Source organism: Littorina saxatilis, linkage group LG1 (genome assembly GCF_037325665.1).
Source record: "Littorina saxatilis isolate snail1 linkage group LG1, US_GU_Lsax_2.0, whole genome shotgun sequence".
NCBI lineage: Eukaryota > Metazoa > Mollusca > Gastropoda > Littorinimorpha > Littorinidae > Littorina > Littorina saxatilis.
This window is the reverse complement of record NC_090245.1, coordinates 103,814,360-103,835,483: the sequence shown is the minus strand read 5'-3', so window position 1 is coordinate 103,835,483 and position 21,124 is coordinate 103,814,360. Positions and strand designations below refer to the sequence as shown.

At 44.0% G+C, this 21,124-nt stretch overlaps 2 protein-coding genes across 2 annotated transcripts in view; one reads left to right on the top strand and one right to left on the bottom strand.

Annotated features, from left to right (window-relative positions):
- Window positions 1–101: 101 nt before the first annotated feature.
- Window positions 102–8,085, bottom strand: LOC138948701 (sperm-associated antigen 8-like). Its single transcript, XM_070320306.1, has 6 exons — window positions 7,931–8,085; window positions 5,407–5,587; window positions 4,214–4,259; window positions 3,122–3,242; window positions 1,341–1,403; window positions 102–758 (listed from the first exon to the last, which is right to left on the bottom strand). Exons 1-6 carry the CDS (start codon window positions 8,012–8,014, stop codon window positions 636–638), a joined length of 618 nt encoding a protein of 205 aa, XP_070176407.1. The 5' UTR covers window positions 8,015–8,085; the 3' UTR covers window positions 102–635.
- Window positions 8,086–13,492: 5,407 nt separating this feature from the next.
- LOC138948557 (protein FAM184A-like) overlaps window positions 13,493–21,124 on the top strand; it is a 20,583-nt gene continuing 12,951 nt past the window's right edge. The window contains exon 1 of the mRNA XM_070320115.1: window positions 13,493–13,631. The gene's annotated coding sequence lies outside the window, so the exon portion shown is untranslated. The remainder of the gene's footprint in view (window positions 13,632–21,124) is intronic.

The window sequence follows — 21,124 nt, the reverse complement described above, 5'->3', positions numbered from 1 at the left end:
CGTGTGTGTGAGTTATAAGAATAAGATGGTTGTGGGCAGAATGACTAATCTATTACAAAAAAAGATGTTGCTAAGTTGAAATGAAAACAAAAAACGATGCGACAATTTCAATCCATGAAAAACAGTTTACTGGGGGGAAAATGGCCTAGAAATCGAATAACAAATGTGAGTACACATTCTCGTGACAATTTATTTATATAAAAAATAAATGAAAATCCATTTTCTTTGCATCAAAAATTGTTCAAAATGTTTTTGAACCTTACCAGTATATAAAAATCTTTTTTTTAAATCAAGCACAATTTTTGAAATGTTGCTCTCTCACCAGCGTAAATCTTATCGATAGACAATACAACCTTAAAACCGAGAGGTAATCTCTTGGCTATTGTTTTCCCCTCCCTTAAAAAAAAGGACCTTCCAAGCTCTTCCTGTATTACATTAAATTTGCCGTTACTCCTGTCTGTGCTTGAATTAATGAGATCATGTAATCTCCCTGGGTTGCTTCCCCTGATGTTGCTTCTTCGTCGCACGGTCGCAGAGCCAACCACCTCTGCAGACTTCTGAACAGCTAGTGTTGAGCCATCAACATTAAACACAGACTTATCACAAAAATGTCAACATGTGTTCTGGCAGCTGCATTACATCTTCGGGTAGTTTTCAAGTTGATAAGGCTCAGTCTCGTTCCAGTATTCACCGATGGGTTTGCTGAATGCATCATTTCGGCGGAAAGCAGAGTCTCGTGTTTTCACTTGTGTTGTGCCCTGCAAGACAACAGAACAGTTTCTTTTTTTAAGTAAATATGTCACACTCGTGCAACACTCTCTCTCTCTCTCTCTCTCTCTCTCTCTCTCTCTCTCTCTCTCTCTCTCTCTCTCTCTCTCTCTCTCTCTCTCTCTCTCTCTCTCTCTCTCTCTCTCTCTCTCTCTCTCTCTCTCTCTCTCTCTCTCTCTCTCTCTCTCTCTCTCTCTCTCTCTCTCTCTCTCTCTCTCTCTCTCTCTCTCTCTCTCTCTCTCTCTCTCTCTCTCTCTCTCTCTTTCTCTCTCTCTCAAATAATATCTGTGGAGAAAAAATCCTGTAAATAATATAAGTACAGTTTGTTCCGAATCTGGCCCGCTCCATGTTTTTCAAGGATGAAAATATCACTTGATAAAGACTTACTACTCAATTTCTCATCAATGTGCTATGTAACACTGTCCAGAAATAATGACATTTCCCGCCAAGAGAGGCCTTATACCTTCCAGAAATTCCCCCATCTCTCCAAGCGTTACCCCTGCATTCCACCAGGACCTACGGGGCCCCTGGACCTTAATTTCAGAGTTCCCCAGCCTGAAATAGGCACTTACATGGATTTTCTCTTTGTGTTCCGACCAAAATGTTACAGGCTGTTCTTTCCTGTAGTTGTGGTCCTGTGAAATAAAATAAAAAGACATGAGGCATGAATTTAGCTTGGCCTGACAAATTCTGAAACTCGCCAGTCATGCAAACTAATAAACCCTGCTCTTCAAACATTTCTGACACACAAAAAAAGCAAACTCCAACAGTAACAGATTAGTGCAGGTCTGTACAATTATTGGGAGAGCAGACCAAGTACCTCATCACAACTTTACATATGTGACAGGGAGACTACCGTCGCTCTTCACAGCAGACTCTGCAGAGTTGTTCGCCTTTGAAGTAGGCAACACCTGTGGATTGTAGAGTTCTGTTTGTGATGGGGTCTGGCGGCTTTTGTTTCTCTGTATGTTCATGGATTCCTTTGCGAATGCATAACAATTTTTATAGGGCTTAGAAATAAGCTCTAAAATTCTCAATCCTGTTTGATTGGACTTCGCCTCCAAAGGTGATTGTGGTGTTTCGGCACTCGGTTACACATACACTCGGACAAAAGCATGATCTTGATTCTGTATCAACACTGTGCACCCCTCACACATACTTTTTCACTTTCTGAGTGATGAAAGCATCTACTTTATTTTTAAATAAATTGGACACATATTCAGGAAAGAAGCTACTTGACAGTCACTCATGTTGGTTAACATCAGCTAAAGAAAGCTTCTTAAGACCAATATTATTCAGGAAATTGACCACAAGACAAACCTTTAATGTTCAAAGTGTATACTGCAAACTGACAGTTATATATGATTTGCAGCACACACCTTAATGCTGGTAAAACAAGAAGGGCAAAGCCCATACGACTCACATGCTTGACCTTGACCTTTACACGACCTTGACCTTCAGGATCAAGGTCAAATAACTAAACCTAGCAATTACATCATACACTAAGAACTGCTTTACACATTTTTCCTACCAAAATACATGTGACCTTGACCCAAGGTCATCCAAGGTCATGCAACACAAAGCTGTTGATTCAAGACATAGGAAGTACAATGGTGCTTATTGGCTCTTTCTACCATGAGATATGGTCACTTTTAGTGGTTCACTACCTTATTTTGGTCACATTTCATAAGGGTCAAAGTGACCTTGACCTTGATCATATGTGACCAAATGTGTCTCATGATGAAAGCATAACATGTGCCCCACATAATTTTTAAGTTTGAAACAGTTATCTTCCATAGTTCAGGGTCAAGGTCACTTCAAAATATGTATACAATCCAACTTTAAAGGACCCTTGCGACCTTGACCTTGAAGCAAGGTCAACCAAACTGGTGTCCAAAGATAGGGCTTACATTGCCCTGTATAGCATACATAGCTAAGGTTGCCATTCTCGATAACTTCAGATGAAAATGTGAAAAATGGTCGTTTTTAAGACAACAATTATGGCCCCTGTGACCTTGAACTTGCAGTGAGGTCAAGTTGCCGCACATGTTTTTTGGGATCTTGTAACCATACACCATCAGGCCACATTTGGTGTTGATAGACTTAATAGTGTCCAAGAAATATCCAACGTTAAAGTTTTCCGGACGGACGGACGACTCGGGTGAGTACATAGACTCACTTTTGCTTCGCATGTGAGTCAAAAATGGTCTTGCCCATCTGAATCTATCAATACAATCTATTAATGTTTTGAAATGCCATATCGTTGAATTTCCCTTGCAATACATATTAGTCTTCAGCAATATCTCTGCATAACAATAAAGAAGCTGAGAACTTCAAAAGAGAAAAGACTTACTCTGGTCGGGGCAATCTTTTGTGGCTCAAACTTGAAGTCGTAGTCGACCATTTTGATGGAACGGAAGTCGGTTGGTTTTGGTCCTGGGTCCATTCCCACTCCGCTTCCCTTCATTTCCTTACTGAAAAATATCAAGAAAATTGAAAATTCTCAGTATGCGAGGCAGTCACTTAAAGGCTGCCATATTCGTAGCGTTCATTAATTAATTCATATTGTTTACATGTGCCAATAATGTTATAAAACTGTACCTAAGGGGATATAATAACGATTGGCTGTAGCTTTCGAACACAGAAAAAATTATTTCAGTATTGCAAAGTGGTGTTGATAGTGTTGAATGTAAACAGAACAGTCTCAAACGCCATCTTTGGTTTACGAAACGTCACGAAGTGACGTCAACGGTCTAAAAATAGCCCAAGTCCTGGAGAACTGTTGCTAAACAATGCAATAAAGAATTAATTATTTCTCGTAATTGGTAAGGACTTCAAACCTAAAACTTTGCAGGAAGCTTAATTTATACATCCCCGCAACGATGGGAAAAGCCCTGGAAGTAATTAAACTAATTAAATAGGACTATGTCAGCCTTTAAGCTGATGGGGTAGAAGCCGATGAATTCAATGGATACATTTCCCTCCTCTCGGCAGTTATCTATCAGTACCCACTGAGATCTTGTGATTGTAAACTTAAGTCTGTGACAGCCATACACGAACACATGGAACAACAAACAAAACGCAACAGCTAAACACGGTCGGTGAACAAAATGAAAACAATCATGTTGAAGCACAAAGGGCTCGTCTATCAATCTTAAACTCTCTCAAGTCAGAACAGGAAGACAAGTTTTTGATGCTAAAGATCTGCTGTAGTTAAAAACTGTATTGGCAAAGCTGTCAGACACATAAGAGAAGTGTTCAGGCTTACTGAAGGTAGGCTGTAGCTAAAAAGGTATACTATTTCCTAAGCTCTGACAAAAAAAGCAAAAACTTATCTATTACACGTATATCGAAATAAATAACGTTTTACAAGAATGTCCAGTTCACAATTCACATGCAAACACGTTCTAATGTTATTAAGAGAGGCGTTGAATGAAAACCGTACCAAACTTGACCGAACAGCATCTTTTCCAACAGTTCTTTCTTGGAACCTGTGATCAAAAAGAATCAAAACCAGTGAGTTTTTATCATAAGAAGCACAGGAGATACATTGGAATATGGTTGCTATCTGCGGTTTTGTTTGTTTGATGACCAAGTTGTACTTTTTTTATTTTTAAAGCCGGCAGGAGATTTCTCTTTCATGTGTACGATTCAAAGAGAGAGAGTGTGCGTATGTGTGTGTGTGGGTCAATTAAAACTACATGTACTCTCTTACTGACATATGCTCTTAAAAGATAATACAGAATTCAGACAAAACGTAGGAAATGATAACAGTAAAGCCAGTACTGTTTTAATCCTAAAGATCTCATAACTTTCCAGTAAACATCTTAGAAAATGAGACTGCACTCAAACATGAAGCAGCGTCTGCAATATACCCACCCTTCATCTCGAGCAATGTTCCTACTTATCGGTAATTTCCACAATTTTTTTTTTTGTGTGTGAAAATAAGAGAAAATAAATCATCAATCGGTCAGTCCCATCTACATGTATTATTGAACCATTTGACATTTTGTGTCAAAGTAAACCTACTGCTTTCTTATTATAGCTTAGTTTGACTGGTTGTCGTGACAGATTCGATGTATTCCTCTTCTTTATGGTTCATACAGTGGAACCCCTTTTTAAGATCCCCCTAATTTAAGACTCCCTCCCTTTTAAGACCCTGTTTTCTCAGATTTTCTGTTTATAACTTCTGTAAATGTACCCCCATTTTAAGACTCCCTCATTTTTAAGACCTGATTTTCTCAGATTTCTGGAGGTCTTAAAAGGGGGATTCCACTGTACCTGTTTAACTCATTGTATACCAGGTAGGGATATATCCGTAGCCACTCATATGGCTCTATCTGACCAGGTAGGGATATATCCGTAGCCACTCATATGGCTCTATCTGACCAGGTACGGATATATCCGCTCAGACTGTTAGCTTCAGTCGCTTACTGTAACGTCGATCTAACGCCTGTATTCCAGTGTGTTGATACACAGTTACTACACAGTTACTACAATTCTGAGTGACCTGCTGCAGCACAGCTGGTCTCGGACACAAAAAAATTGGTCAACATAGGTGGGGTAGAAAGTGTTAAGAGACACGACTGGTGTGATCAGTGATCTCAAGTGTGCGGCAGGACAAATGATTTTCCTTACCTACTTGCCGAGTAGAGTCAAGCACTGGAGGTGTGTATGTGACGCGTACTGTTGTTTTGTCTTCAGCTTTGGCGTCAAGGTCTGTGGTGATCAAGCCCTTGTGACCATGGCGCAGAATCTGTAGTTTGCTGGTCACGTCGTTTTCTAGCTTGATGTCTGGGTCAAGGTGTTTGACTGAGCGCTAAAATGAAAGACAAGACGTTGGGTTAAAGAAAACTGTCAGAGCTATAGCATGCAATGACAGACACCTTTTGGTTCATTAGCTTCACTGAACGCTAGAAAAAGAAAGAGAAGAGAGTGGCATAAAATTTTCTGTTGCTTCGGGCAAGTGACAAAAACTAATGGTTTGCTTGTAAGTCATGGCTCTAACATGATCTTTGGTCAATGTTTTATAGAGCATCGAATAAAATAAGGCCAACAAAATAAACATAAAGCACTGCTTTGAAGAGTTGTAACCGTTAGTACTGGACAAAGTGGTAAGATGTTTGAAATATCTTAGCCAATTAACCATCATATGTTGTCATTTACCCCTTTGACATAGTGTCAGAAAGTTTGTTTACTGCGATAAAATCATGAAAATAGAGCATATATAGATGCTGGGAGAAAGTTAAAAATTAACACAGGGTTCATACAGACACCTGACAGTGAAATTCAAGGAGTATTCAAGGAGTTTTCAAGGAGTATTTCCGGTATCCCAGCTCCACCATGGCAGGCTCCAGAGAATCAATCAGGGTGGTTGCATAAGCATGTCCAAGAAATTTGGAAGCGTAGTATTCCGTTTGGACTTGCTGCCCGTTCCAGCAACGAACAAAAATGTCAAGTTGCTTCATTTTGATGTGCTTGTTCAACGTTTCATCGAACAGAAGAACGTATCCGGATTCCTCCTTCACTCGTTTTTTCAGCAGCGAATGAAAATATGGCGCAAGGCCGAAAGTACTTAGATACCTGGTCTTCCCCTCGCCACATTGATATCCCTTCGCTACTTGGCTGTCGGGGAACATTGCCTGGAACAGTTTGGAGTTGTTCTCACACGACTTGAAACTGTAGTGCGAGTTCACAGCGTTCATTGTCCACATGACTTCCGATTTTAAAACATCGGTCTTGGTGCAAAATGATGAAAGAGTCCGAGAGGACGTTGGCATCGCGGGACCCGGGGTTGCAGTTACAGAAGCAGACTGAGAGCTTTGCGATGACGTTACAGAAAAGAAGTTTGCAATCGGGACTACAGGTGCAGACGCTTTTAAATTATTTGTGTGTTTCTTTCCTTTCCGTGGCTAACCAGGGCTGACTCGCCCATCACTGAAATATCCACACGTGCTTTGCAGCATTTGCAAAAAGCCTTGTATTTGTCGCAATCCCGCTGGATCCAATCCTTGTATTCCTTTTCCTCCAGCCATCGTGGGTTAAAAAAGCACTTTCCACCCGGCATGACTACGATTTTCGACCGGCGATGGCTTGAAACGCTGTCACAATGAATCGACACACTGCTTCTTCAGAAATGGCGCTAAAAGCTACCCGGATGAAGGGGAAGTAATCGGTTTCAACTTCCCTTCGCACGATGGCAGACGACACACGACTTGCACACAATACGCACACAATCGATATAAATTGCTGAAAAACTTTAATATTAACATTTTTTTTTTTGCCTGCACTTCAGAATTCAAGGAGGTTCAAGGAGGTTAAACACAAGAATGACCATTTTCTCCAAATTCAAGGAGATTCAAGGTCCTTGAAAAGGGGGGTTGAAAATTCAAGGGGATTCAAGGAGATTCAAGGAGCGTACGAACCCTGTAACATTCAGTTAGCAAAATCACAGTACCTTTAGCTTACAGGGCCGGACCAAATGAGTTGTAAGGGGGGGGGGGGTCCTCCTTTTTTTGGGGGGGGGGGGGGGTGCAAATCAGCAAATTTATTTTTAAAAAAAAAATTTTAAAAACCTCAAAGCAAGGTACATGCTTTTTCCAGGGGTGGGGTTCCGGAACCCCTGGAACCCCCCCCCCCCCCCTCCCCCCTGGGTCCGGCCCTGGCTTAATTATTAATCACCTACACCCCTTCCACCCCAATCTCCAGTACTACCCCTATCCCTTTGAACATTATCCCTGGCTTATTATGGATCTTGGTAAAACGTAACTGAGATACCCATGCATGCGGCTATAGTTAGGACGTCAGCTGGGCTTCTGTCAAAATAAACCCCAGACAGAATGCTTCCCTGCCAATTTCAAGAGGTTCAATTATCTAGAGGGAGAAAAGCATGTCAGGTTCTTGCAAGCGAAGCAGATTTGTGATGAAATTCAATAGATTTTACCCCAAAATTCGATTTAAGCGCACCGAGTGGTTACGTCTCTTGAATGAAAGAAGAAAGCCTTTGTATGAAGCAAATTTCTAAGTCACAATTACCAAATATTGCTTCAAGACTACACACTTACACCATTGCAATGTGCTTGCTTTCTTTCAAATCTGAATCAAAGATGACAGAAATTTGCCACTGAAACAGTCATCCAGGCATCACAATGATTATATTTACCTCTTCTACCCAGTTTTCGAGCAGACATTTTCCGTCCGAGTTGTTGACACGGATTTCGTTACGCCCATCGTTGAGAACACTCATTTTTGCAGCATGAATGTCAACATCAACACCGAAAAATGGAAAGTGGAGAAAGGCTGGCGGAAGTACACGTTGCTAAGCGAAATGCGCACAAACACATTTAAGCCATGGGAGACAAGTCTCAAAACTTGATGTCTGAAATCAAAGTGGTTGTGTCCCCTGCTCTGTGCATTTGGGCTTGGGCTTATGGAACGCCGAATACATAATTATGGGCTAGGTTGGGTATACCGGTATCTTTCGGGACACTAGAATTTGGGAACGATCAAAAATACACTGTGTGTTTATCTATTTATAATTGACGCTTTTGTAGTTTATGTTGTGAGCAGGTCCGATGTATGTGACATGCAAAAGGTTAATTCTTGTTTTTCCAGTCATCATTGTTGTTACTCACTGGCAGCCATGCGACTGGTTGTCCCCATTCATCTCAGTCACCCGGTCCATATAACGGGCCACGAGATGAATAAACGATGTTCGGAAATAACTCTGTCGAGTTTCTACAGGTTGTCAAAGACTAAATACTCTTGATTTTTATTGTGGCAAACTTTCCCACGTGACATTTAAGCCGCGGCCAGTCACTAGCGAGGCCGTGTGCGTGAAAAACGTGGACAAGGAGCACGTGTGGAAAGTTTGCCTCACTAAAAGCAAGATTCTTTTACAACCCAAAACAAACCCGACTGAGTTATTTCCGGAGTTTTTCTATCAGAGTGTCCGGGCCCTCCACGGCCAGCCGCCGGTGTAACGAATTCAGATTACTCCCGACTTCTGACTGATTTCCGAGATGATTCGATATATACCCCGGCGAGACTGAAATGTTGTTTCCTGGTCAAAGGAAAGGAGTACACTTATTCAAGGGAGGTAAGCATGTGAGTTTCTTGCAAGTGAAGGAAATTGGTGGTGAAATTCAATAGATTTCACCAAAAAATTCGATTTCTTCGGAAACGTGCACCGAGTGGTTATGTCCCTTGCCGAATGAGAAGGGAAGGGTTTAAGTTTATATTAAACATTTTGGTTGAACGAATTTGACCCCATGAATGTGGTAAAGTACCTAAGGTCGATCATCAGTACTATGGAAGGGAAGGAGGCTTTTCAGTGTGGAGGTTATACAAGTTCAACAAGGCCGAATCAGAAATCTGAAGTCGGGAGTAATCAGTCTGAAGTCGCAAACAATCTTCCGCCTGAGAATAGGGCACAAAAATCTCCAACACGTCGCGTAAGGCCAAATTACTGTAAAGCTGAGCGGTAGTAGCTTCACGGAAATATTAACTGTCTGTGTCTAAGATGTTACCGTGCATGCAGTTTTAAAAGACATTTGTCAGGACGGCATTCAAACCACACGCACCAGACGAACAAAATGCAAAATGAACAAGAGTATAATAGGATTTCAAATTGTATTCAGACCAAAAGAGTCAAAAAAACATACGTGAGTTCTTCCATGGAAAATATATCTATATCTATATATCTATAAAAATCTTGGTTGGCTTTCCAACAGTTTAAATACTATATAAACAAATAAAATCTGAGTCTTTAAACTGCTAAAAAATCGGGCATGACCATAAAGAAGAGGAATACATCGAACCTGTCACGGCAGGGACCTATAGGTCTATGGTCACGGCAACCAGTCAAACTAAGCTATAATAAGAAAGCAGTAGGTTTACTTTGACACAAAGTCCTAATCTGCAGGGAAAATTGGGCAGGGGTTCGGGGCCTGGACAAAATCGAGCGACGTCGCTCGATCAATGCTTGTTGGTAACCTTAGAGTGGCGCGCACTACTCTAATTAGCCCGCGTGGAAACCGAGTTTTGTTTGTTTGTTTGTTTGTTTGTTTGTTTGCTTAACGCCCAGCCGACCACGAAGGGCCATATCAGGGCGGTTGGAAACCGAGTGAACAGCGCGCACTGTTCACCATTGCTGGCTGGGACTTCTGGAGCTGCGATTTGAGGACGTGCCCGGTCAGGCACTAAGGCACAAAATCACACGCAACTCCGGAAGCACCAGTTTTGCCCAACTCAATGTATCTTTCGGGGAGAGGCACCAAGCAGATGGCATAGGTTCCCGCACCTTTTGCCCAACTCAGTGTATCTCTCCCCTTGTGGTAGTTTTGATGACCCTGACTCTAAAACAGGGGAGACGCATCTTCAGGCACTTATTCAGCTACGTGGGGGGTAAAGTCCGGTTGCTGTCAAGAGCCTTGGCGTCTTTCTCGACTCCACTCTCTCCATGCAGACACACATCTCCTTCATCATCAAGACCTGCTTTTTCCACCTACGACGCATCGCTTCCATCCGTCGCTACCTCACCCACGACGCCTGTGTCAAGCTGGTTGTCTCCCTCATCTTCAGTCGTCTGGACTACTGCAACTCCCTTCTGGCTGGCCTCCCCGCCTCATCCATTCATGGCCTACAACGAGTCCAGAACGCCGCTGCCAGGCTGACGTTGAGGAAGACGAAGCGAGACCCCATCACCCCCCTACTTCGCTCCTTGCACTGGCTCCCTGTCAACACCCGAATCTCCTACAAACTGTCCACTCTGGTCTACAAGTGTCTCAACGACTCTGCTCCCGAGTACCTTCAATCCTCCCTGGACCTGTACACCCAGCCCTCCGACCGTCCCCTTCGTTCTGCTGCTGACCCTCTCCGCCTCCACATCCCTCGCTCGAAACTCGCATCTGCTGGTCAGCGTGCATTTCCCTCCGCGGGCCCCTCCGTCTGGAACTCCCTGCCGCTTGAGCTTCGCCAGAGCCCCTCTCTTGACGCGTTCAAGAGTAGGTTGAAGACTCAGTTCTTCCCGTAGCTGGCTGCGACTTTCATGCTCGACGTGATGTGTTGTGCCCCAAAAGACATTCTTGTGCTGTGTTTTCTTTGTGCTTAATATTATTTTGTTTGGACCTAGCTATTGATGTGTACATTGTTGTTAAACAGTTGTTTGTTTACCAGGGTTTGCTAGTGTGTGATAGGGTTCGTGTCCGTCTGAAGATGTTAGTTTCTTTGTTAGTCCTGTGTTGACAACTCTTCGACAAGCGCTTAGAACTGTACCCACGGAATACGCGCTATATAAGCTTCATATTGATTGATTGATTGATTGACTAGAACAAAGGCCCCTCTGTGGTCAGTCGGCTTCCCAGGGCCAGCCAAGCTCGCCTCAGCAACACATGTGAAAGTAATTAACTCGCTCGGTACCGGAGTTTTGCTAAGGAATAGAGTAAAACTCCAATTTGACTGCACAAAAGTTGTCAGCTTAAAATGACCTACTTTTCTCTGCTCAACGCACGGGCTATTCGTACTGTATCTCCTCTTGTACACTTACAAGGCTCCTGTGGGGAAAATAAGAGATACCGAAAACATGTATGTGCACTGCACTTTTCTCCACATTACTACATTTAGTCAAGCTGTCGAACTAACGGAATGAAACTGAACGCACTGCATGAGAATAGGGCACACAAAAATCAAACAACACCTACACGGGAAATTGCGTGCCGTGCCCTCCCCCATTGTGTCCTTGTGGAGAGGCAGAACAAGACGCAACCCACATCCTACAGGACTGCAGGAACTTCCAGCCCTTGAGGACATAGACTTGGCCCAGGCCGACGACCCTCCAAGACAAGCTGCACGGTCCCTTGGAGGCTCTGCAAAAGACCACTGTGACCAGCTTCATATTCAGAGCTGGACTCCAAGTGTAAAGGCGATCGACAAGAAGAAGAAGATCTAAAATCGCTACAGATTCATTTGGAAGGCTCATTGGCACCAGAGACTCTACATGTAGAGTACGCTCTGACCACGGCATGATGACCCAAGTCTGACCGTGCTCTAGATGGCCGACTCTCTTGTAACAAAGGGAATGATCGCAGAAGCATGAGACCAACAATAAAGACACATTACATTGAATTACTGGACCCAGATGATTGGAGCGTGCGCGCGTGTGTGTGTGTGTGTGAGAGAGAGAGAGAGAGAGAGAGAGAGAGAGAGAGAGAGAGAGAGAGAGAGAGAGAGAGAGGTGTGCCGGGGAAGGGGGGGGGGGGGGTAACGATATAGGTGGTCTGGCAACAGAGGGTTTGTCCTGTCTCTGGTTCTTTCTCTGTATATTCGAATCTTTTGTAACAAAGGGAATGATCGCAGAAGCATGAGACCAAACATAAGAAAACTTTTTATTACAGATGGCTGCTTACACCTAAACACGCATACACCTGGGTAGCGCGACTCTGTTGCTGCTAGCTTTCCTCGGGGGGGAAGCGACCCGATTTTCCAGCGATGGGACAATACAGTAATGACAACGACAATTACTGGAGTGGGGCGGGTATTTAGGAAGGGGGTTGGGGAGGAGTTGGGGCTGTTTGTAATCAGCTGAAGGTCCAGGGCCGGACTAGGCGAAGAGGAGGGGGGGGGGGTTGCCAGTGGTGGCCCAGGGGGATGTTCCCCCTGGCGGCAGGGGCGGATCAGTTCATTTTATGGGTGGTTTTTTTTCAAAAGTATATTGTGAAGATATGGGTGTGAAGGCGCGAAGCGCCGAGCCGACGGCGCGAAGCGCCTAGCTTGCTAGGGGGGTCCGGGGGCATGCCCCCCCCGGAAAATTTTGAAAAAAAGGATGCAAAATGGTGCAATCTGGTGCATTCTGAGGATGATCATTACCAGTTTCAGGCAGCGGATTTTGTCACTGATTAATACCCCAAAAATTGAAACTCAATGTAAAATAAAGAAATGCATACCTCATTCAATATTTTTATTTTTTGGCTGGGGGGGGGGGTCTGGAAACCCTAGAACCCCCCCCCCCCCTCGTTGTGGGGGTCAGGGGGCGAAGCCCCCTGAAGCTGATGGGTAGGTCATATTCTGAGATAGGAAAATGGTCGCTCCTTGCATGAAACGGCATAAAATAAGCAATAATAAAAAAATTAAATAAGTAAGGTACATGTTTAGGCTAGGGGGGGGGGGGTTGCGCAACCCCCATAACCCCCCCGGTAGTCCGGCCCTGAGGTCTGTCATGTCTCATGACTATTTCTCAGTCTGTACATTTTTTTCATTATCAATTGAGAGTGAGAGATGGAGTCTGGTGGACGGAAGGGAGAATTGACCGAGCAGGGGTGGGGGGGGGGGGGGGGGGGGGTTTAAAAATGTCTGTGTCCGCAGTTCTTTTTCGTCTGACTGTCCGATTGTCTGTAAGTGCAGGAAATGTGATTGACCAATATACACGAAGGGGGCGGTGAGTTTTAAAACCAGCTCACGAACAGTATAGAGACTTTGACTCGATCAGAACCAACCTGCTTTCGCAACTTCTGTGACTGTGGCTCCCAAAACTTAACCATACACAAAAAACACCCACACTGAGTCCCAACCTCTAGCCTGCCTGCCTGATCGGCCCTGCCAGTGGTCGAAGTGTGGCCCCGCGCGATCGAACAACCTTTGTGGAGAGGAAACGGCCACAGCGATCAACAGTTTATTCTTCCGTTTCGCGCTGCTGGCTTTGTGCGGGTATTCTTTGCCAGTGCGTCCGGTGAAAAATAGAGCCCTGTTTAGAGTTTGCCAACGGTCGCCATTCAGTTTGTGTCAGGATTTCCCGTGTTATCGGTGGCTCGTGGTCGTGTCGCCGATCTTCAGTGTTGCCGATATGTAGTGACCTGAAACAAACACAGGTAAGACTATATTATAAGAAAGAGAGACAGAGTGTGTACGTTATTGTGTGTATGTGTTTGGTGTGAACAGGTGGGCGGTCTTTTGATTAGTACTTGTTGAAACTGAATCGAAGTATGGCTAGGGGTCTTTTGGGCTCAGTGAATGCTACAGTTACCTACGCCACAGAGAGAGAGAGAGAGAGAGAGAGAGAGAGAGAGAGAGAGAGAGAGAGAGAGAGAGAGAGAGAACGAGTCAGAGACAGAGACAAAAAGACAGAGAGAGACAGAGATGAGTAGTTTGTCAAAACCGATGTCTTGATTGCTTCTTCGAGCCTTAACTAGGGGAGACCGGGGCTAGTCCGCCCCCGGGGCACATCCGTCTTTGTCTGTTTATTCTTACGTTTGCCACCTTTTAGTCTTTCACACCATGTGAGAATGGTGTCCCTACTTCCAGCCATATCCTGCAGAAGTTCAGAGGTTGCGCGCCCATATATCGTGAGTACAGATCACAAAAAGTGTTTTTCTTCATTTTTGTAACATGAATGCATAGCAGTTGACTTAGGTTTTGATGCATTACCTCTGAGAACAAATACTTAGTCTTGGTGTCGAGTGAAAGTGCGTTAATTAAGGTCGAGTTCTGACGAAAGTTTTGCTTCTTCCTTCCCATGTTGTGCTTGCTATCTGGCACTAGAGTTGCCTGCCCGTGCGGGGGCAAGTCCGCCTATTTGTCATGGGGCAAGTCCGCCATGAAGAATGTGCAGGTGTGGGGAACAGTCCAGTTTACATCTGCCATAACTGTGACTCTGATGGTGACTCCATCTATTCTCGATGGTAAAGATTGCAGATTCATGTCTAAAAAAGACTGACGCCGATTTGTGTTACATTCTTTCGACATTCTTTTGTATTTTGTCATTGGCATTTTTGAACCTAAATATTGAAGGGAATTAAAAAAGCTTTCCCACTGATCGGGTGCTTGTTTGACTGACTGTGTGTGCGTGCGTGCGTGTGTGTATAAAGCTTGCCCACTACTAGTCGTGTACCTACTATTGGATGAGAGCGGCGGACTTGCCCCACCCTGTAGGCGGACTTACCCCGACTTGGGGCAAGTTCGCCTACGTTAGGGTAGGTCTACTTAAAGCAGTATGTACAACAAATGTTCATGCGCACATAAAAACTGTCTGCACATTGATATCAGCTACACATTTGTCTTGATGTAAAATAAAAAATCAGTCTTCTAGTTCATCAAACTCGCCAGTTATGCTACCAAAAGCATAAAAGTAGGCGGACTAGCCCCGGTCTCCCATATACTAGGAACACTACTCAGTTAACTGAGATAGGCTATAGAGAGACAACAGGAAGACAGATGACCAATGCTATATGAACTGGAGAAGTGTGTGTGGGTAAATATGTGTGTGTGTGTGTGCGTGTGTGTGTGTACGTGTGTGTGTATGTGGTGTGTGTGTGTGGTGTGTGTGTGTGAATGGGACAAAGCATACTTTCACTTGGACACATACACAAATCAACAGCCTATAGCTGCTTGATGTGCGCAGTGGGAATTTTTGTTGTTGTTGTTGTTGTTGTTGATGAGTTGAGTTCGTAACCGAAACCATTGCCAATCTGCAAAAATATAATTAAGCAACAACTTAAAAAAAAATTATATTTTTTTTTTAAATCACTCTCTACGGGAAGCAGCATTATAAGTATGTGTCTAAATGAACGAAAACTCTCAGTTATTCTCGGTAAAGGGCACATCTGTGGTGATGAACATGATAGCTGGTTACGCGCGAAGGATGGTATCTTTAATAATTATTAGCTAGCTGGCAGTGTTCAATTCAGGACACGAATTATCACACTCATACCACCAACTGGCGGCTAATCTTTTTGAGACATGGGAGGATTTTCTTCTCATGCTCAACTTCAAAACAGCGTTATCAGCGTTATCGGCACATCTATCTCTATATATATATACGACTTATATGTCTGTCTGTGTGTGTGTGTGTGTGTGTGTGTGTGTGTGTGTGTGTGTGTGTGTGTGTGTGTGTGTTCGCGATGCACGGCCAAAGTTCTCGATGGATCTGCTTCAAATTTGGTGGGCATAAACAGGTAGACCCCGGACACAACCTGGTCGATGAGAATTTTCAACACGTGCTCTCAGCGCGCAGCGCTGAACCGATTTTGGTTTTTCTGTTCTTGCTTGAGGATCCTTCCCGGCGCCGGGCAAGTCCTCCCGTTGTCCCACGATTCTGGCGACACTCGAGTCGCCAGAACTATCCACCACTTCTACCTGTCCCCGCCTTTCACCAGGGCCTTCAAGAGTCTCTTTTGAGCCTTGCCCAACCAGCCTTTCGCTGCGTCTCGTTGGTTCAGAACACTTTTTCAGTAACCTTATTCTTACTTGGTGATGCCCGCCGCCGGGCTACCAGTGAGCGTCTGTTGTCCAGTAGCGTCTGGACAGTGGTAAACTTTTTTCCACGAGGGAAAGCAAGTGAGGTAACCCGATGTTCTGTTGTGGTATCCTCCCTCCTTCTCTTAGAAGGGGTGCCCCTGTCTTCTGTCTCACAAACTTCAGCAGAGGACAGGGGAGACAACCGCCCCGGCAGCTGTTCCTCCACTCCCCCATCCAGCCAGGCGTTTTGTGGAGTTTCTGGCGAATTTGACCAATTTGAAGAATTCAGGGAATAATCTCGCCCAGAACAGACAGGAGTGGAGGTCCTTCGTTGCTGCACAACATGGCAACCGGCAAAACGGGCAGTAAGTAAGGGAATAATCCATGGTACCCTCATTTAGAGGTACATTGCACGATTTACTTTCAATACACTTACTTTTTGCAAAGTGAAGGCTGTCCTCCAGAGCGGTCGCATTTTGTTCAACACAGAATTTGTATTGTAGGCTATTACGTTGGAAGCTATATCTGATGGACTTTTTTTTCTTCTTGGATGCAGTATTATCCTTTTAACACTGTACATGGTAGCTTTACCCTATAGCCTGGCGTTTCGCACCAAGAATTAGGACTGCTTTACACTTCATGTACGTGGTTGCTTTTCTACCCCAGCCGGGTGGTTAGGCTACAGTCCAGAAAAAAGGCCCACAATGGTTGATCCCCATTGTTTATGGTTCAGGGCGTATTTCACACTTCACTGCCGACACTCTGCACATCTCTACCGTCTCGCACATTATGCAAAGAACAGGTTCAGGGACGACTGGTTACTTACGAGTAATAGTGCGGGTACGAACGCAAAAATTGAAAGACTTAGTCGTTCATACATTTGATTGCGTATGCGCACTCGCGCACTCTCCGGCTTATATTGTTATTCAAGCGTAAATAGAAAGAGAGAGGGAAAGAAAAAGAGAGAGAGAGAGAGAGACAGAGACAGAGAGAGAGAGAGACAGAGAGAATGGGAGAGTGAGTGAGAGTGAGCGATGTAATATGTAATATTTTAATGGACAATATATGTAATATTTTAATGGACAATAAAGTGCTGTTATTGTTATTGTTATTGTTATTGTTATTGTTAAACACACGATCCGTTCCCCCCCAGCCGGGGCAGGTGCAACTTTACTTAATTTTGATTGCACCTGCTTGGATTCAAATATGGGTGACTGAGTAACAGTTCGTGTGTGTGTGTGTGTGTGTGTGTGTGGCTGGCTGGCTGGCTGGCTGGCTGGCTGGCTGGCTGGCTGCGTGTCTCTCAGTGTGTGTGCGTCTGCGTGTTGTCAGTGTGCAGTGCTATAGCCAGGTACAAGTCAACCCCGGTGGGTGGTTTTTTTTAAGGTAAAGTAGATCCGATCGGCGAGTATAGGGTTTACAAGTTAATGTGGGTAGGCAAGCACCGTTAAAAGTACTTGAGAGAGAAAAAAAGTTCAACCGTCTGTCTGTCCAAAATCTACATTTTGTCTTCTCAGTAGTCTTTATTTATTGTGCAACTACTTCAAGCACTGCGACTAAGACCTACATTATGGTTGCATTACCTGTAGACTGGCGGCCGACCCGTGCATGTTCGTATTGGCACATTTCTACGTTACCAGCTTTTCCACACGACGGTAGCCAATACTTCAATCAATCACTCGAAGCTCTTTCACATTTCTTCTCGTGTGCGTAACAGTCGTTCCGACCGTCTGCTTCGGTTGCCGAGTTCTTACTGAGACTGACGAGCTTCTTTCATGGGAGAGCTTTGGAGAGAGAGAGAGAGAGAGAGAGAGAGAGAGAGAGAGAGAGAGAGAGAGAGAGAGAGAGAGAGAGACAGAGAGACAGAAAGACAGAGACAGAGAGACAGACAGACAGAGAGACAGACAGACAGAGAGACAGACACACAGACACACAGACAGACAGAGTAATCGCCAAGAACACAGACTACTGACGTTCCAACATTCAGATTTTTTTTTTAAACAAGATTTGAACGTTTAGTTATTGACAAAACAAAACGTTGAATTTACTAAACGGAGAAACAAAGAGAGAGAGAGAGAGAGAGAGAGAGAGAGAGAGAGAGAGAGAGAGAGAGAGAGAGAGAGAGGGAGAGAGGGAAAGAGAGAGAGACAAGGAGACAGACAGACAGAGAGAGACAGAGAAGGAAAGAAAGATAGACAGACAGACAGATAGTTTGACAGACAAACAAAGACAGTAAGTAAGAAAGGAAGAGAGAGAGAGAGATTTACTTCAAAATCGTGTCCAATGATTACGCTTTACAAAAATGTTTCTGGGCACCATAACAGTCACTGATGAAGTAGAAAGAGCTAGGTCAAATGGATAAAGTCTACCTGGGCTTTGCCTTTTTTGCCCCGCAAGAAGTCAACAACGTGATCTGTCACTCATTCATCGTCAAAAATATCAAAGTAATTGGACCGTAAAGCCTAGCTGGACAGGCTATCAATAATCGATCAGTTGTCAGTTGTCAACTGAGAGCACATATCGACTGGCAGGTTGACTAACTAGACTGTTTGTAGTAATCTCCCGGGTCAGTGTCAAAGTAAGTGGTGCATTGTGATCTAAATCGAACATGTTTTAGTCGCTGTGTGGTCATTTCTGCAAGGGCTTGGCTGACGACTGAGGTATTTTGAGAGCCCATTCGGTTTATACCAGCCAAGAAGCTAAAGACTGAAGGTTCTGCCGCAAATTCAATATATTCGCAGTTTTGAACTAAACTGACGGGCGCAGTAGCCTAGCGGATGAGACATCGGCATCCTAATCGGAAGGCCGTGAGATCAAATCCCGGCCGCGGCCGCCTGGTGGGTTAAGGGTGGATATTTTTCCGATCTCCTAGGTCAACTTATGTGCAGACCTGCTAGTGCCTGATCCCCCTTCTTGTGTACACGCAAGCACATTCAAGACCAAGTGCGCACGGAAAAGATCCTGTAACCCATGTCAGAGTTCGGTGGGTTATAGGGGAGGTCTCGTCCGGCCATGCTGTTTCTTTATTGTAAAAGCTGTGGCCAGTGCAGATCTGTGGCGCTTTAAACTTGAAAGTGCGCGCGGAATGGACGGTATATCTTCAAGCACTTATTACGACGACCACTTTGGTCAACAGACTTGGAGTGGGCACAGCGCGCCAAGAGCGGGGTCAGTGTCCACCACAACAGTCCAGCAACTTCTTAAAATCGTTTATTTAACGTCACTCTGTAAAAACATTGGCGACATTTGTCTCAGATTAAAAACACACACAGGCGCGCACACAAACGACCAGCAACAATAATCATCAGGACGTCATCTGATCACTGCAAAGCCATGCCATGTCTTCTTCTTCTTCTTCTGCGTTCGTGGGCTGACACTCCCACACACAGAGTTTTACGTGTATGACCGTTTTTTACCCCGCCATTTAGGCAGCCATATGCCGTTTTCGGAGGAAGCATGCTGGGTATTTTCGTGTTTCTATAACCTACCGAACTCTGACATGGATTACAGGATCTTTTTCGTGCGCACTTGGTCTTGTGCTTGCGTGTACACACGGGGGTGTTCGGACACCGAGGAGAGTCTGCACACAAAGTTGACTCTAAGAAATAAATCTCTCGCCGAACGTGGGGACGAACTCACGCTGACAGCGGCCAACTGGATACAAATCCAGCGCGCTACCGACTGAGCTACATCCCCGCCCTGCCATACCATGTAGAACACAGCTGTTTTAGAATCGTGGCTATATATCGCTGATTGTAAGAGGGTACAGTGGAACCCCCCTTTTACGTCACACACCCTCCCCCACCCCATCCACCCCCAATTTAAGACTTACCCTCTTTTACGACCTTACTTTTTCAGATTTTTTATCATCTGTAAATTTAAGACTCCCTCCGTTTTAAGACCTGATTTTCTCAGATTTGTTTAGGACTTAAAGGGAAGGTTCCTCTGTATAGATATTGGGGTGTGCGGGTAGCGGACGATGGGAGTGGGGAGGGGTCAACCACGCTCACGACTTGAACTTCAAGATAGCCCCTCCCCCCCCCCCCTCCCTTCCACACAAACCTTCCCCCTCTTTGATTGTTCTGGCGTCATTATCATAGTGTTGAGCTATTTATTAGAAACGTGCTGTACACTGGAAAATTATGCACAACATTTATCCGACCAACATTCTCCTGTGTAAAATGAAAGTAACGGAAACTAATAAATGTAATTACTGTTGTGATGTAACTGATTTCATTGAACACTTCTTTTTTGAATGCCCGGTTGTATACAAATTCTGGAAGTTTATTGAAGAATTTATTTTTCGTACTTTAGAAATTAAGATTGTTTTGAAAGTTAGTGATGTTTTATTTGGTATGCATTTTGTAATGGTGAAAAAGGCAACTATGTATAAATTGAACCACATTATCTTGATCGGAAAGATGTGCGTTAGTATATATAAAAAAACAAATTCGTTTTTACCGTTGGAAAGTATTTTTAATAGGCAGTTACAGATAAGAAGCATTTTTGTGTGAGTGTTCGAAGAACAAAACGTTAAAAAAGTTAGCTTGTTGTACTCGATAAGTTGTATTTAATTCATTGTATGAGATATTGTTAATTGTTGTTATTTATTTGAATAAAACATTTTGGGAAAAAAAAACTGTTTTGATTTCAAAAAAAAAAAAAAAAAAAAAAAAAGAAACGTGCTGTACGGCTCGTTTCAGTGTACATGTACAGACCGGATTAGCCGGCTTCTTGTCTTTCAAATATCACTGAGGCAGGTATGGCGTTCCGGGTTGTGTTGATCGATTGATCACAAATGCACACACGTATAGAAAAAGGTATACGCGTGTGTATTCAACGTGCTGGTGTATACAGGTAACCTGTAAATGGGAACATCATTATGTATATGTTAGAGGAATCCTTGAGCAGTGGTGGCTCTGGTTCCAGTTCTATGCTAAAATATACTTCTTTTTTCCTTTTATTTTTTTTATGAGTAGTAATACAGTAACTCGTTTTGAAAGTCTTATATCTATCCGTCTGTGTCTCTTTGTCTGTGTGCCTGTCTGTCTCTCACTCTGTCTGTCTGTCTGTCTGTCTCTTTGCCTGTCTCTCTTATCTGTCTGTCTCTTTGTCTGTCTGTCTGTCT

Excerpts from the sequence above, each read along its gene's own strand:
- LOC138948701 (XM_070320306.1), bottom strand. The coding sequence starts at position 8,014 with ATGAGTGTTCTCAACGATGGGCGTAACGAAATCCGTGTCAACAACTCG. Across the intron at positions 4,260-5,406 it reads TGACTCTACTCGGCAAGTAG|GTTCCAAGAAAGAACTGTTG; the intron begins GTAAGGAAAATC and ends TTTTGATCACAG. Across the intron at positions 1,404-3,121 it reads AAAAGATTGCCCCGACCAGA|GACCACAACTACAGGAAAGA; the intron begins GTAAGTCTTTTC and ends TTTATTTCACAG.